The sequence below is a fragment of the Poromitra crassiceps genome (assembly GCF_964638095.1).
Source record: "Poromitra crassiceps genome assembly, chromosome: 3".
Classification (NCBI taxonomy): Eukaryota; Metazoa; Chordata; class Actinopteri; order Beryciformes; family Melamphaidae; genus Poromitra; species Poromitra crassiceps.
Genome location: NC_139625.1, coordinates 37661470 through 37676941, shown reverse-complemented (window position 1 = coordinate 37676941; position 15472 = coordinate 37661470). Strand labels below are relative to the sequence as shown.

General features: G+C 47.5%; 1 protein-coding gene across 1 annotated transcript in view; it reads right to left on the bottom strand.

Moving 5' to 3' along the window:
* The window catches only part of eipr1 (EARP complex and GARP complex interacting protein 1), a 112188-nt gene that overhangs the window by 40482 nt on the left and 56234 nt on the right, over window positions 1–15472 (bottom strand). Inside the window, exon 6 of the mRNA XM_083633557.1 lies at window positions 2223–2359. Within this exon, the coding sequence (XP_083489683.1) occupies window positions 2223–2359 (137 nt within the window). The remainder of the gene's footprint in view (window positions 1–2222; window positions 2360–15472) is intronic.

Here is a 15472-nt window from a genome sequence, read left to right as displayed (position 1 = left end):
GGGAGAGGAGAGAGGAATGGTGGGGAGAGGAGAGGAGGAGAGTAGAGGAGAGAAGAGGAGGGGAGAGGAGAAAAGAGGAGAGGAGAGAACATAAGAGGAGAGAAGGGGGAGAGGATGAGAGAAGAGGAGAGAAGAGGAGGGGAGAGGAGAGAGGAAAGGTCGGGAGAGGAGAGGAGAAAAGAGGAGACGAGAGGAGAGGAGAGGAGAGAAGGGGGAGAGGAGGAGATGCGAGGAGAGGAGAAGAGAGGAGAGAAGAGGAGGGGAGAGGAGAGGGGAGGGGAGGAGAGGAGAAGAGGCGGGCAGAGGAGATGGGAGGAGAGGAGAGGAGGGGAGAGGATAGGTGGGGAGAGGAGAGGAGAAAAGAAGAGGAGAAGAGGAGGGGAGAGGAGAGAAGGGGGAAGAGGAGGAGACACAAGGAGGAGAGGAGAGGAGAGGAGAGGAGAGGAGAGGAGAGGAGAGGAGAGGAGAGGAGAGGAGAGGAGAGGAGAGGAGAGGAGAGGAGAGGAGAGGAGAGGAGAGGAGAGGAGAGGAGAGGAGAGGAGAGCGACCAAAAACTGGAGTGTGCGGGAACTCTATAATTTGTTATGGGGCTGACGGGTTTCGCTATCAATGTTTCAGCTATCTTATCTGGGCCCATCCTATCTCTCTCTCTCTCCTTCACACCCGTCCTCTCTCTCTCTCCTTCACCCCACAACCCCCCCTCTCTCCCCACCTTCACCCCCACCCTCTCTCTCTCCTTCACCCCCACCCCCCCTCTCTCTCTCTCCCAACCTTCACCCCCACCTCCCTCTCTCTCTCCCCACCTTCACCCCGCCCTCTCTCTCTCCTTCACCTCCACCCCCCTCTCACTCTCTCCCCACCTTCACCCCCCACCCTCTCTCTCTCTCTCCCTTCACCCCCGCCCTCTCTCTCTCTCGCTCAATCTCTCCGGCACTTTGCTGTTACCACACCGATCGATAGCGAGGTGATTATTATTCCTCTCGCAGAGCCCACACATACACACAGGCTGACCTCACTCATCACCCATCCCTCTCTCTCTCTCTCTCTCTCATACACACACATGCCCCGACACACACACAAAACACACACACACACACACACACACACACGCACACACACACACACACACACTGACATACACACACATGCACCGACACACACACAAAACACACACACACGGCTGCGCGCGTGCACACACACGCACACACAGATAGAGAGGTTGGAAGGTGAGTTGCCGATAACCCGCAGTTACAAGGTTAATGTGTGGTAGTACACATGCTCCATGTCAAGTAGGAGCATTAGCCCGCCACCGCCTCGCACTTCATCTTGCACTGGAGAGACACACTTCATTAGAATCAGCCACACGACAAGGAGGACCACAAGCAAGGAGGACCACAAACAAACGTTACGTAAGGAGACAGCGGGACATTCAGCCAGATAAACGCCTTCTGCCAGTTGTCTCCTTCGGCCATCGTGTTCTTTGGTATTCCACAAAGAAGGGTTTGCCTTGTCTCACAGCAGCACTGATCATTTCTGGACAAAAATATGACTAAGCTTGACTTTTCGCATTTTGGAATTTGGTTTGACCTGTTAGCAAATCCATTGGCAATTACATCTGAACCAAATTCCTCATAATATCAATACAGAGTGTTTGATGGCGTAGAACAGATGGTCAAGGATCTCACACAATATGATTTGATCTCAGCACTATGGGTCATGACACATGCTATACTTTGGTTTGATTAGATATGATTCAATAAATCACACAGGAACACATTTACCACTGAATTGATGAGACTATTGACTATAGAGTTTTTTTGTTTGTTTGCTGCATTATTGATATTATGGATAAGGGGACAAATTGAGGCAAAAACAGTTTTTAATGTTTCAATGAATCTTGATTAATCAAATTAGAGGCACCTTTCTGTCTACAGCAGCGCACTGAAATATTTTGTAACAGCATGGAAACTTGTGCTGAAGTACTGTAACTCTGCGAGTTAAATTTGAATGCACACACTGGGCTCAGTTCAGTCAGATGTAACCGGAGGCTGCTGGAAAACATGTGGGTGGTGTCTAGCCATGCGTTCGAGTGTAAACGTGTAGCGCTGCAACTGAATTTTAATACCGAATGGCAAAAGCTTACAGAGTGCATTCCTATTGAGTTTGTCGTTTTTGTATCCAAAATGTGACCAAACATTTGACTGCGGGGAGGCGTAGCTCACCTCATGGTGCGCAGGTCCCAGCCTCGTATAGCCGTGTCATTGGCTGTGGCCAGCTGGCTGCAGTTGTGGTGGGGACTCCACTTGCCCGAGGTGAACTTCAGCTGACCTTTGCCCTCTAGGGTGCCGGTGCTGGAGACCTGGGGAGGACAGCCGTATTCCCAAGACAGTCTCTGATTAGGGCCATGCATTTCAGCAAATAACTGGCGACAAGTTGAGCTACTGTAATACAGTCAAAGGTGCAATCAATGTTACTGTTTTTCTCTGCATGCAGACAGAAGACTACACTTCACTATTCAATCTTGCATATTGCTGTGACACTGCCAGAAGCAGATTCACTCCACACTGAAATGTGTATTTATTCTTGCAAACATAACTTTCTCTACATTCACATTGGTTTTAAAAGTGAAAAATGCTACCAATCAAGCAGAGGTAATTCCACTTATTTCCAATGCATATTCACTTGTTTCAAGACTTTTGTAGAAACAAGTTGCCGTATCTTGACACAATGCAGAATGAAGCAAATCAATTGACTACAGTATTATGTAAGGGTAGCCAGCAGGTGATGCTGTGTAAAGAGTTACCTATAGTAAAACACTAATTCATTCAAGAAAATCCTTGAATCCTTGAAGATTCAAAACAAGATTAAATGACCTAAAATATGGCATTTTTTCCTGATGAAGTGATATGATTGAATAGTGAGAAATTGAGAATTGATTTAAGTTTTTACAAAATTCAAGTATTGGCTTTGTTTTTCTAAGAAACTGCACCTGGTCTAACAACATGCTGCCTGTCTGCAGAGCGCTCCAACATATGGATGAGTGGTTCCTTCTCTGTTCTGAATGCCTTGCACATGGGTAATATTGACAGGAGCCATATGGCCAGAACTGGCCTGTATGGAGACCTGGAGGTAGCAGCGGGCACCTTTCTGCTCCGCGTCCCGCTGCTCAGTCGATGTTAGGCCCACTAACCCCTGCCTCACCTTGGTCCCATGGCAGGGATCTATACACTAGATCACTCACACTTACTTATGGATCAACTGCTCAGAGCAGGAATGGCCCCTCAGAGCTCCGAAGACTGATGAGTGTTGAAAGCTGAATCGAAGTTGAAATGAGGGCCGATTTAGACCGGCTCCAACTCATTTAAATTAATTGTAACGATTTAGGGGATTTCAGCTGAGCAACATTTAACTGACAAAATGTCATCGAATAAAAATAAAAAATACAGCAGTTTAGCAGGCTAAACTGTAACATTTTATGCTTTTCAAATGAGAGACATGCCTAGAATATGAATCCAACTCACTGCAGTCAAAACATTTGAAGGTTTTTGAATAACACTTCTTCAGGCTACTTTAGATTAAAAGTGGAATCACATTAATTCAGCAGGCTGGCATTGTAAATAACAATTATCTTTAAATAATCAGCCCTACAACGCATCTACAAACAATTATAAAATGCAGCATTACTACAGTAGACTGCTTGATTTTTCTCTCCTCTGTTTTTTATAGTCTTATCTCTCTCCTTGTGCTCACTCCCCTTCTCTCTCTCTCTCTCTCTCGTCTCTGTCTGTTGGAGCAGAGATCATCGATCGGCCCGTCACCGCACACCTCCCTGCTACACTCATTATTTCAGCTAGAGAGGACAGAGGGAGGGAGGGAGACAGACAGAGTGGGAGGGAGGGAGGGAGGGAGAGAGACAGACAGACATAGTGGGAGGGAGGGAGAGAGAGAGACAGACAGAAATAGTGGGAGGGAGGGAGACAGACAGACAGAATGGGAGGGAGGGAGACAGACAGACAGAGTGGGAGGGAGAGAGACAGACAGACAGACAGACAGACAGACATAGTGGGAGGGAGGGAGACAGACAGAGTGGGAGGGAGGGAGAGAGACAGACAGACATAGTGGGAGGGAGGGAGACAGACAGACAGATGGAGGGAGGGAGGGAGGGAGGGAGAGAGACAGACAGACAGACATAGTGGGAGGGAGGGAGAGAGACAGACAGACATAGTGGGAGGGAGGGAGACAGACAGACAGAGTGGGAGGGAGGGAGGGAGAGAGACAGACAGACAGACAGACAGACAGACAGACATAGTGGGAGGGAGGGAGACAGACAGAGTGGGAGGGAGGGAGAGAGACAGACAGACATAGTGGGAGGGAGGGAGGGAGAGAGACAGAGTGGGAGGGAAGGAGGGAGGGAGGGAGACAGACAGACAGAGTGGGAGGGAGGGAGACAGACAGACAGACAGACAGACAGACAGAGTGGGAGTGAGTGAGGGAGGGACAGACATAGTGAGAAGGAGGGAGAGAGGGAGAGACAGACAGACATAGTGGGAAGGAGGGAGGGAAGGAGGGAGGGAGGGAGGGAGACAGACAGACCTAATAGTGAGAAGGAGGGAGAGAGGGAGAGAGACAGACATAGTGGGAAGGAGGGAGGGAGAGAAACATACATACTGTACATAGTGGGAAGGAGGGAGGGAGACAGACAGACATAGTGGGAGGGAGGAAAGGAGGGAGAGAGACAGACAGACAGAGTGGGAGGGAGGGAGGGAGATTCCCCTGCTCTCACTCCCTTCTCCTGCTCTCTCCTCCGCTCTATCCTATATTTCTATATTTTCTATATTTTTATCAATTGTTCAATGTGTTATCATTACTACTGTAATTTGCTACTGTTGTGTCAGCTAGAATTAGCTAGACATATTTTCTGTGAAGCCCTCTGGGACATGCTTGTGAATTAGGGCTATACAAATAAACTTGACTTGACTTGACTTGAGAGAGGGAGAGAGACACACAGACAGACATAATGGGAATAGTGGGAGAGAGGGAGAGAGACAGACAGACATAGTGGGAGGGAGGGAGAGAGACAGACAGAGTGGGAGGGAGGGAGAAAGACAGACAGACATAGTGGGAAGGAGGGAGAGAGACATACAGACAGACATAGTGGGAGGGAGGGAGAGAGACAGAGTGGGAGGGAGGGAGACAGACAGACAGACAGACATAGTGGGAGGGAGGGAGACAGACAGACAGACATAGTGGGAGGGAGGGAGAGAGACAGACAGATAGACATAGTGGGAGGGAGGGAGAAAGACAGACAGATAGACATAGTGGGAGGGAGGGAGGGAGGGAGGGAGAGAGACAGACAGACAGACATAGTGGGAGGGGGAGGGAGGGAGAAAGAGAGACAGACAGAGTGGGAGGGAGAGAGACAGACAGACAGACAGACAGACAGGGTGGGAGGGAGAGAGACAGAGTGGGAGGGAGGGAGACAGACAGACAGACAGACATAGTGGGAGGGAGGGAGGGAGAGAGACAGACAGACAGACAGACAGACAGACATAGTGGGAGGGAGGGAGGGAGAGAGACAGACATAGTAGGAGGGTGTGAGAGAGACAGACAGACCGAGAGAGTGGGAGGGAGGGAGGGAGGGAGAGAGACAGAGTGGGAGGGAGGGGGGGGAGGGAGGGAGACAGAGTGGGAGGGATAGAGACAGAGAGACAGAGTGGGAGGGAGGGAGAGAGAGAGAGAGAGACAGACATAGTGGGAGGGAGGGAGAGAGAGAAAGACAGACAGAGACAGATAGACAGACAGACATAGTGAGAGGGAGGGAGGGAGACAGACAGACATACTGTAGTGGGAAGGAGGGAGGGAGGGAGGGAGGGAGAGAGACAGACAGACAGACATAGTGGAAGGAGGGAGGGAGGGAGAGAGAGAGACAGACATAGTGGGAGGGAGGGAGACAGAGAGAGTGGGAGGGAGGGCGACATAGTGGGAGGGAGGGAGCGATAGAGACAGAGAGACAGAGTGGGAGGGAGGGAGAAAAGGAGAGAGACAGACATAGTGGGAGGGAGAGAGACAGACAGACAGACAGAGACAGACAGACATAGTGGGAAGGAGGGAGGGAGGGCGAGAGACAGAGTAGTGGGAGGGAGGGAGGGAGACAGACAGACATAGTGGGAAGGAGGGAGGGAGGGAGAGAGACAGACAGACAGACATAGTGGGAGGGGGGAGGGAGGGAGAAAGAGAGACAGACAGACAGAGTGGGAGGGGGGAGGGAGGGAGAGAGACAGGGTGGGAGGGAGGAGAGAGATGGAGGAAGAGAGAGCAGCGAGGGGGTAAGAGGAGACAGAACAAAGGTGCAGCCAAAGAGAGCTCGCAGATCGAGGGAAGCAAAATGAAATGAAATGAGACGAGGGGAGAGAGACACGGTCATGACCCTGATGTAAAATCCATGTCTTTCTAGAACTAAGCCTAATGTATGAAAGAAGCTGTCCAAAACATTCTATTATATATTCCTGTCTTGTGATAGCCTGGTCAAAACCATCCTGATAATGTGACCTCACATCTACAAATCTGTCTGGACTCCAAGCCGTCCACACTGATTTCAGTGGGTGGGAGTACTTGCCTTGACAGACTCCTTCAGACAAGCAACATTATTTTTTAACTATACAGTATTCATTGTATATATTCTATATTGTTTGAAATTTGACTTGATTGTTGCCGCTGCATCTGTTGGCACCTTGTCTGTTTTGCGGATGGCAGTGGAAATAAATAATTCACTTTCCTGCGTCTATGGGATGGGAGGACTATACCGGTATGTATGTTTCTTTTGAACTTTCAAATAAATCTAACCTAACCTAGCCAAATCCACTCGGAAGAACGGCCAAAACGTCTTTTCTGCTGAGAAACTCCGCTGGTGCATACTCTTGTTCTGGTTGAGTTATTATTGAGTCTAACTCTGGAATAACTGCACTTTATGGCTGTGTTTAATCTACTAACGTTAACGTTATCTATGAGGCAGGTCTCAGATTGGCCCGGGCACTTTGTCATTTTTGGAAATGGCTGGAAGCGGCTCAGGGCTGGAGGCCAGACTGATCTGCAGTTTGCTTTACCAGGCTAGTAAACTGACTGGTGTCAGTCTGGTTTACCAGGCTAGTAAACTGACTGGTGTCAGTCTGCTTTACCAGGCTAGTAAACTGACTGGTGTCAAATTGCCTTCTCCACACTTCTCCAGTCCAGAGTATTGATCAAATTCCCGGACTCCCAAGCTCTCAAAATTCCATGCTGTCCCCATGATGAATGGGACGGATGCGGTAGGACTCTCCCTCTCTCCGGCTGCAGCGGTGTAGTGAGTGGTGCAGTGGCACAGCCTGCGCTCCGTGCGCTCCGTGCTCCCAGCCTTATTAGTGCACTAACTAAATTAGGGGCCCTAACAAGGCGGCGCACACAACACCGGGGGATGCTTTCATTTAGGACGCAACCGGCGCTAATGCTAAGCTATCTGTCAAATCGCCATGCATTTATGCTTCATCCAGACTGGACTCGGGAGGTGTGTGTATGTGTGTGTATGTGTGTGTATGTGTGTGTGTATGTGTGTGTGTGTGTGTGCTCGTGCGTGCGTGTGAACAGATGTGGAGGACAAGGTGTGTGGGTGTGCTGTGAGCCGGCGGAGATGTTCTCACTCAATTCCACCAGCGATTCTAATTGATGAGCCATACACATGCGGAGACACACACGCGCACAACACACACACACACCCACACAGAAATCCTCCTTCAAACAATGCACATTGGTACGCAGTAGGGATGTATGATGCCGATAAAGGCTTTAAAATGAAATATCGGCATTGGCCCGAAACGAACATTTCTGCCGATATGAGGGGAAAAAATATGATTAAATGATGCCCAAATGCTCAATGCTTCAACCTTTAAGTAGGATGAATCTTACAGTTTTGTTGTTGTTTTTGGATCTTTTTTTCTGATTCCCCCCAGTTCTCTCCCCAATTGTACTTCCCCCTGCTGTCCCGGTCGTTGCTCCACCCCTCTAGCCCCTCAGTTGTAGTCTAGCACACATGCTTCCTCTGATACATGTGCAGTCGCCAGCTGCTTCTTTTCACTTGACAGCGAGGAGTTTCACCGACAGGACATAGCGCGTGGGAGGATCACACTATTCCCCCCAGTTCCCCTCCACCCCAAACAGTGCCTCCTCTCGTCGACTGACCAGAGGAGGCACTAGTGCAGCGACCAGGACACATACCATTAATCTGGCTTCCCACCCACAGACATGGACAATTGTGCCTGTATGGTCGCCCGACCAATGTGGGGGTAACATTGGGGCTCGAACCTGCGACCCTCGTGATGCTAGTCTACCGCTGCAGTGTTAATTTCACTGCAGGAGAGACTGGTGTTCTCTGAAATTAGGTGGAGAAAATGCACGCATACATCGGTATTGGCATCGGCAATCGGACAAAATAGAGTGAAAATATCGGCATATCTGCAAATAATCCAATATCGTGCATCTCTTGTATGCACAATACACCCACATGATCCTCTCTTATGCATGCATACACACACTCGCGCAAACCCCCCCCCCCCCCCCCACCACACACACACACACACACACACACACACACACACACACACTAATCTAGGCCAGGCCCTTGAGAGAGACAAATCCGTGCTGCAGCTGGACAAGGCTTGAGATGAACACATCAGCCTCTGACGGATGGAGAGAACAGGAGAGAGGAGAGGAGAGGGGGATGACAGGAGGGAGGAGGGAAGAGACGATTAGCATTCTCATCAGCACTGGAGGAATTTGTCTCCGCTGCCAAGCTCTCTCGCTCTCTCCCCCAGTCCCACCACCTCTCCCCCTTTCCTTATCAAGCCCATACTCTCTTCTCCCAATCTATATCTCTCTCTCCGTCTATCGCTCCTACTGTCTGTCTGTCTCTCTCCCTCTCTCTCCAATCAGTCTGGCACTCCATCGCTCTCACCCCGTATGCTCTAAGCCCTCCTTGCGGTCTCTCTCTCTCTCTCTCTCTCTCTCTCAATCTCTCTCCCCCCTCTCATTATGCTACTTTCCCCCATTACTTTCTTACTGGTCTCTCACCCATTTTTCCACTTCTGTCTTCCACTCTCTCTCTCTCTGTCTCTCTCTCTCGACATACAGTATTAAACAGCTGTGGTGTCTTGGGTCGGTGTCAATGGAGAGGCTCAAACCCCTCCTCACAGCTAGAAGGTCCTGTGTTCGATTCCTGCCTGGGATGCAGTGGGCGCTGAGGGTCCCCCCATGTCCTCAGTGCCTACAGCCCAGGTGGGCTATCTCATCAAAAGGACCTTTCTGTGTGGAGTTTGCATGTTCTCCCCATGCTCCCCTGGGGGTTCCTCCATACAACATTGGTATGGACCCCCACTAAAAACATGCAGAAGATCGTCATCTGACCAGTGACGATAACATTTTAACACATTCACTGCCAGCCGTTTTTTTTTTACTGTAGGTAGGTTCTGCCAGAGGGTTTTTTTGAGGATTCTGGCTCATCTTTCAAGACCCGAGGATTCTTTTCTGCTAAGATTTTGTGAACACACAATATCTCAAAAGAACTAATAGAATGTGTGCTTTCTCTGTCTAAAAGAGTTAGTTTGTAGAGTTAGTAGTTATGTAAGCATTAGCAGTTGAATACAGCATGGTTTCAGCGTCAGAAAAATTATTCAGAGATAAACGGCTTTTTGTGAAATTCGATAGAACAGTCACTTTAACCATTCATTTTTGGCATCAGTAAGACGTCAGACATCTAAACAATAGTTTTGAACAGTAATTTCCTCCATAACAGCAGGAAACCCCCCTCTGCTTCCAACTCCTCCCTCCGTGTGTGTCTTCTTGGCTGCAGCGGCCGTGTCACAAGCTCGTTGCTGCTGCTGTAACCTCGCGTCACCAGTCTCATTGCTTTGCTGCTGCTGTGCCTGTCTGCGCGGCCGCTCTTTGAGGAAGTCTGGATGGACTCGCTCGCTTCTTGGAGTTTTGGTTGAGAGCTTTGATGAAGCTTTTGCGATTCTGGTCATATTTATGCTGCGTGTTTCAAAGTGTGTTCCACCCGTAATCTATTATGCAAATTTGCAATCCCGCACCGCCAGCAATCAGCGCGAAAACGAAAGCGTTTTCGCCAATCCATTTTCATGAGAATGGCTTCAGTCACACTGCTTTTTGCTTGCCTTCCTCTAGTCAGGAAAGCACTGTCGCCACTTAGTGGGTCGGTGGAATGGGTTGTACACGTTGTACACGTCCAATACTTATATAAGAGATGTAAAAGGGTTAGATGCACATCCCACCGTCAAAAAAACAAAATCGATTTTTTTTTGGTGTAAAAACACGTCATTGGCAGTGAACGGTTGGATTTTGTTTGATGTAAAAACACGTCATTGGCAGTGAACGTGTTAAGTTGGTCCCTGGGCACTGTACTGTACACTAAGAAAGTTGCCCACTGCTCTTAGCCTGCCCCCTGGAGGAAGGACAAGCCTGGATGGCATAAATATATATAATATTTCACCGCGCCGCCATCAGCATGAATGTGTGTGTGTGTGTGTGTGTGTGTGGCTGGCACATGCGTGTGTTGGGTTGTCATGTAACAAATAAAGATGCCGGCCGGGTATCCATAATTTTGTCTGAATTGTTATATAAGCCATAACATGCAACCCAATTTTACACTTCTCAATGATGATTCTCAGTTAGAGCTTAGTGAAAAGCAGCACAAGCTGCTGCTAGGTGGTCTTTACAGCTGCCAAAAAACATTTAGTCCAAAGATGGATACCCCCTCACAATCTTAGTAGAAAAAATGGCTGACATATTTCCACAACATTGTGTTGCTTGAGCTATCTACTGCCAGAATCAATAAAGCAAAATCCTCCACTTTGGAGATGTGGTCACATTCAGCAATGCAAATATAGGATAAGCTCCTTGGGTCATGAGCACAGGAACACTGTACGCCGTACTACTATCCTCACTGAGCCATAGCTGAGCGGTCCAGGGGAGAAGCCGGGGGTGGGGGGATAAGGATCTATTTGTATTTGTCTTTGTATTACTTCTTTTGCACTGGAAAATGAGAATGAAAATTTTAAAATAATCACACAGAAAATAAATAAAATAAAGATGGGTTTGTCCGTCCAGTTCTTCTTTCTAATATGGAGGGGTGAGAACCAGAGGGGCATAAGTGATATTTGAATGACACAGGAGGAAATGACCATACTTTGTCCTGACTTAATTCAATATTTAATGTGAAAACTTATAAACATGTGGATGACAATATATTTAACAAACTATTTTTTAAGAGGAAAAAAGGGGGATGACATAAATTAAGCAAATAAAAATAACAATAATAAATGAAGTTACATAAGAAAGAGATGATAAAGAAAAAGAAAATATATCCAGTTCACAACAATCTCCAGCCTGAGTTTAAATTTAAATTGGTCATCATCATCATCATCATCGAGCACCAGATGCCTTTTATTCTGTCTGGCATCTAGATTGTATAGGGAGTGGACTTTCCATTCGAAAGAGAGGTGACCCTTTTTAAGTATGCGAGAAATATCAGCAGGAAGATAATCTCGTAGTGGTGAGCACACTTTTAAAAACAGATTGTCCTTGCCCATTATCACAGCATGTATTCTTTCATGTGGGAGTGTATTGTAAAATCTGTCTATCCCAGAGGGTCACAGTAGGTGGGGTCCTTTTAATCCAATTAAGTAAAACACACTTCCTTGCAATGAGCAGTAGTTTGTCAAGAGGTTTGTAAAACATGCAGTGAATTTGTGAACATTCCCAGACGCTACCCAGTCAGCCTGCATGTTTAGCAACAATTATCCACAACAGCGCTCTCCTGCGAGCGCGGAACATTACCTCCCCCGCCACTAGTAAGGTCTGCGTCGCAGGCAGAGCGGCTGTAGTTTAGCAGGTCCAAGCTCATTTTCCGGAACATGCCGTGATCGGTCGGGTGGTTACAGTAAATGGCACTTTTACAAAAAATGAATGTCCCCGTACTATTTAATAATTATATGAATGGATGTAGAACGTGGCTGGATTATTTGGAAGGGAGCCAAATTGGCGAGTAAACAAGTAAAAGTTGAATTTTTTTCCCCCCTCCATCTGCCAGTTTGAAAATGCAACAAGGAGATGATACTGCATTAGGCTATTGTTGGGTGATAAGTGCCTGCATGCTTGTTCACGTATATTAATTCATCGTTGGCGTATATCAATGAATCAGTGGCGTAATGTCATTGCCATGGGCCCCGGTGCAAATATTTGCTCTGGGCCCTACCTAACAATTATATTGTTAAAGAAAATATCGACTCACTCATTATTTTTTCGTCAGGCAGATTTTTAGCCGTCTATTGTGCATTAGCAGTACACCCCGAAGGACCCAAGACACTGGTAAACAAGAGCAATGCTACGTGAAGGGATATTCCTCCTCTCTTGCTCCAGCTCCATATATGGTCAATGATGTCACCAGAACCTCACAGGAGATTCCGCTGACACGTTGGAAAAAGAATGCGTTTACTGAATCCAGTAAAATAACTTAAAGCTATAGCATTCGTTAGCCTAGTAAGCTACATGAGGGCAAGTGCTGACCACATAATACAGCATGGAAGTTTATTTGGAGTTGGACTGCAGCAGCTCTTCATGGGCCCTTGACAGCTCTGGGCCCCGGTGCATTGCACCGCCTGCACTGCCGATCCTTACGCCAGTGCAATGAATTAAACGAGCAAACTCACTAACAGCGTTTAGTAGGCTACTCGCTTTGATCAGCGACAGTGAGTGAGGACAGCCTGACGCAGCAGTGGTGGGAGAGATGAGAAGGCGCGCACACACTCCTCTCTCCACTGTCGTGAGTGTTCCTGCCCAATGCCCACACACATTTAAGATACTTTGTTTTCTCATAAAGGCAATGAAATATTGGCTCATGTTTGTGTCCGCAAATGCAGATAGGAGCATGCATGTTGTCTGTGTTTCAATCACGAATGCATCCCAAGCTTGCCCAGAATGACGTGCCTGTTGAATGCCGAACAAATAGGCATATTCCCGCTGCAAAGTCCAGAGCAGAGAATTGTAGCCTACTGTATATTCTGTTCCTTTCTGCGCTCTCTCTCTCTCTGCAGGCAGCAGCACTATGCAGCACACGTAATGCCCCATCCCCCCGCTCATCCAAAACATGGACCATTTCCTCATGTTTAGAAAGAACAATCCCTCATGTCTAAAAGGGTAAGACTGTAAATACCCTGGTCTGATTTAGCGGGCATGGTCCAGACTTCATGTGTGGAAATTGCTTTAGATGATGAAAGAAGTGTGTGTGTGTTTGAACTGCCTAGAGGGCAAACCAAGGAGAAAAAGCTCAGGGTCTTTCATGATTTTAGCCCCAAAAATGTGTGCTAAAATAATGTCCAGAACTTACAAATAAAGCCACTTTCAGACATGAACTCCGGGTCAGCTCAGGGTTGCTTGCCCTGAGCATGACCGGGGCGATACGTGAATTGTACCCTTTCATACATGTTGCATGTTGCTAGCACACATGTGGAGCACCTCCAGCTTTCATACATGTTGCATGTTGCTAGCACACATGTGGAGCACCTCCAGTCATACATGTTGCATGTTGCTAGCACACATGTGGAGCACCTCCAGTCATACATGTTGCATGTTGCTAGCACACATGTGGAGCACCTCCAGTCATACATGTTGCATGTTGCTAGCACACATGTGGAGCACCTCCAGTCATACATGTTGCATGTTGCTAGCACACATGTGGAGCACCTCCAGTCATACATGTTGCATGTTGCTAGCACACATGTGGAGCACCTCCAGTCATACATGTTGCATGTTGCTAGCACACATCTGGAGCACCTCCAGTCATACATGTTGCATGTTGCTAGCACACATGTGGAGCACCTCCAGCTTTCATACATGTTGCATGTTGCTAGCACACATGTGGAGCACCTCCAGTCATACATGTTGCATGTTGCTAGCACACATGTGGAGCACCTCCAGTCATACATGTTGCATGTTGCTAGCACACATGTGGAGCACCTCCAGTCATACATGTTGCATGTTGCTAGCACACATGTGGAGCACCTCCAGTCATACATGTTGCATGTTGCTAGCACACATGTGGAGCACCTCCAGTCATACATGTTGCATGTTGCTAGCACACATGTGGAGCACCTCCAGTCATACATGTTGCATGTTGCTAGCACACATGTGGAGCACCTCCAGTCATACATGTTGCATGTTGCTAGCACACATGTGGAGCACCTCCGGGTGTAGACTAGAGAGGGGGCGGGGGTGGCGGGAATTGGGGCATGACGACTGACCACACAGCTGCACTTCATACATGGAAGACAGCAGTCTAGGCTACAGCCTTAATGGCACAAAGTGAATCACATTCAACAAACTAGCATGACATGCAGAGTCTAATAACAAGTTGCTAAAAATAGGACATAATGGGCGATAATTGCCCACTAACGTTCGCGCATATAATTGTTTGCGAATAACGCAAATTAATTAAACAACCCTACAACTCACGCCCAGATGCATCGATTTCCTCAAGTCTGTTGTGGCGAGAGTTCAGTCCTAAAATGTAAATAAAAGCAATTATTTATTACTTGGTAAACAAAAAAACAGAACAGCCGACTCACTACGGGTTAAAATTGACTTTTCGAAGGCAGCAGATATTCTTCTAGTTTATCTCTGTTCTGTATCTTTCGGATCACACACACAAAAACATTACACATGCATTTACTTTATTTAATTGCCATTGTTGGGAAGGTTGTACCCGGAAGTTTCCGTTTTATACTGACTGACTTGACACTGCTTGGATTTGGTGTTGACATTTTGCGGTTCTGCTGCACGTATCGTTCACAAACGCTGTGTATAATAAACGTGAAATCAAAGGCATGAACGCAACCAGATCCAGATATCCTACCTAGCGATGTACAATACTGGGAAGCAGGATGACCCTTGCATCCAAAAATGCTATATTTCGAAGGTGGTGTGCTGCGTGAAGCTTTGCAGAACCCAGCGTTTCAATCAAGCAACACGTAGCCTGTTGGCTGACACACGGATCAGCTCCAGCTTCATTTGGAAAAACTGAAACTGCATGATGTTTGCACACTTGCTCATTCACATCGACTATTAAAGTCCCTGGAAACCAGATTTTTTTTTTTTATTATTTAGCATTTTGAGTTCATCACATCACAGGAACCTATGTTAATAAGCCACCAGCCAAATTTGAACGATGATGAACGTCGCAAAGTATATAAATTTAGGTTTGACAGTCATGACAAAAGTCATGAGAATCAATTCGATTTTAGACCGTCTTTTCTCCCACGGACTGTGTGGGCATGTCCCGTCTGCAGCAGGTCTCCTCCGAGAGAGAGAGAGAGAGAGAGAGAGAGAGAGAGAGAGGGAAACGGAGAGAGAGAGAGAGGAGAGAGAGAGAGAA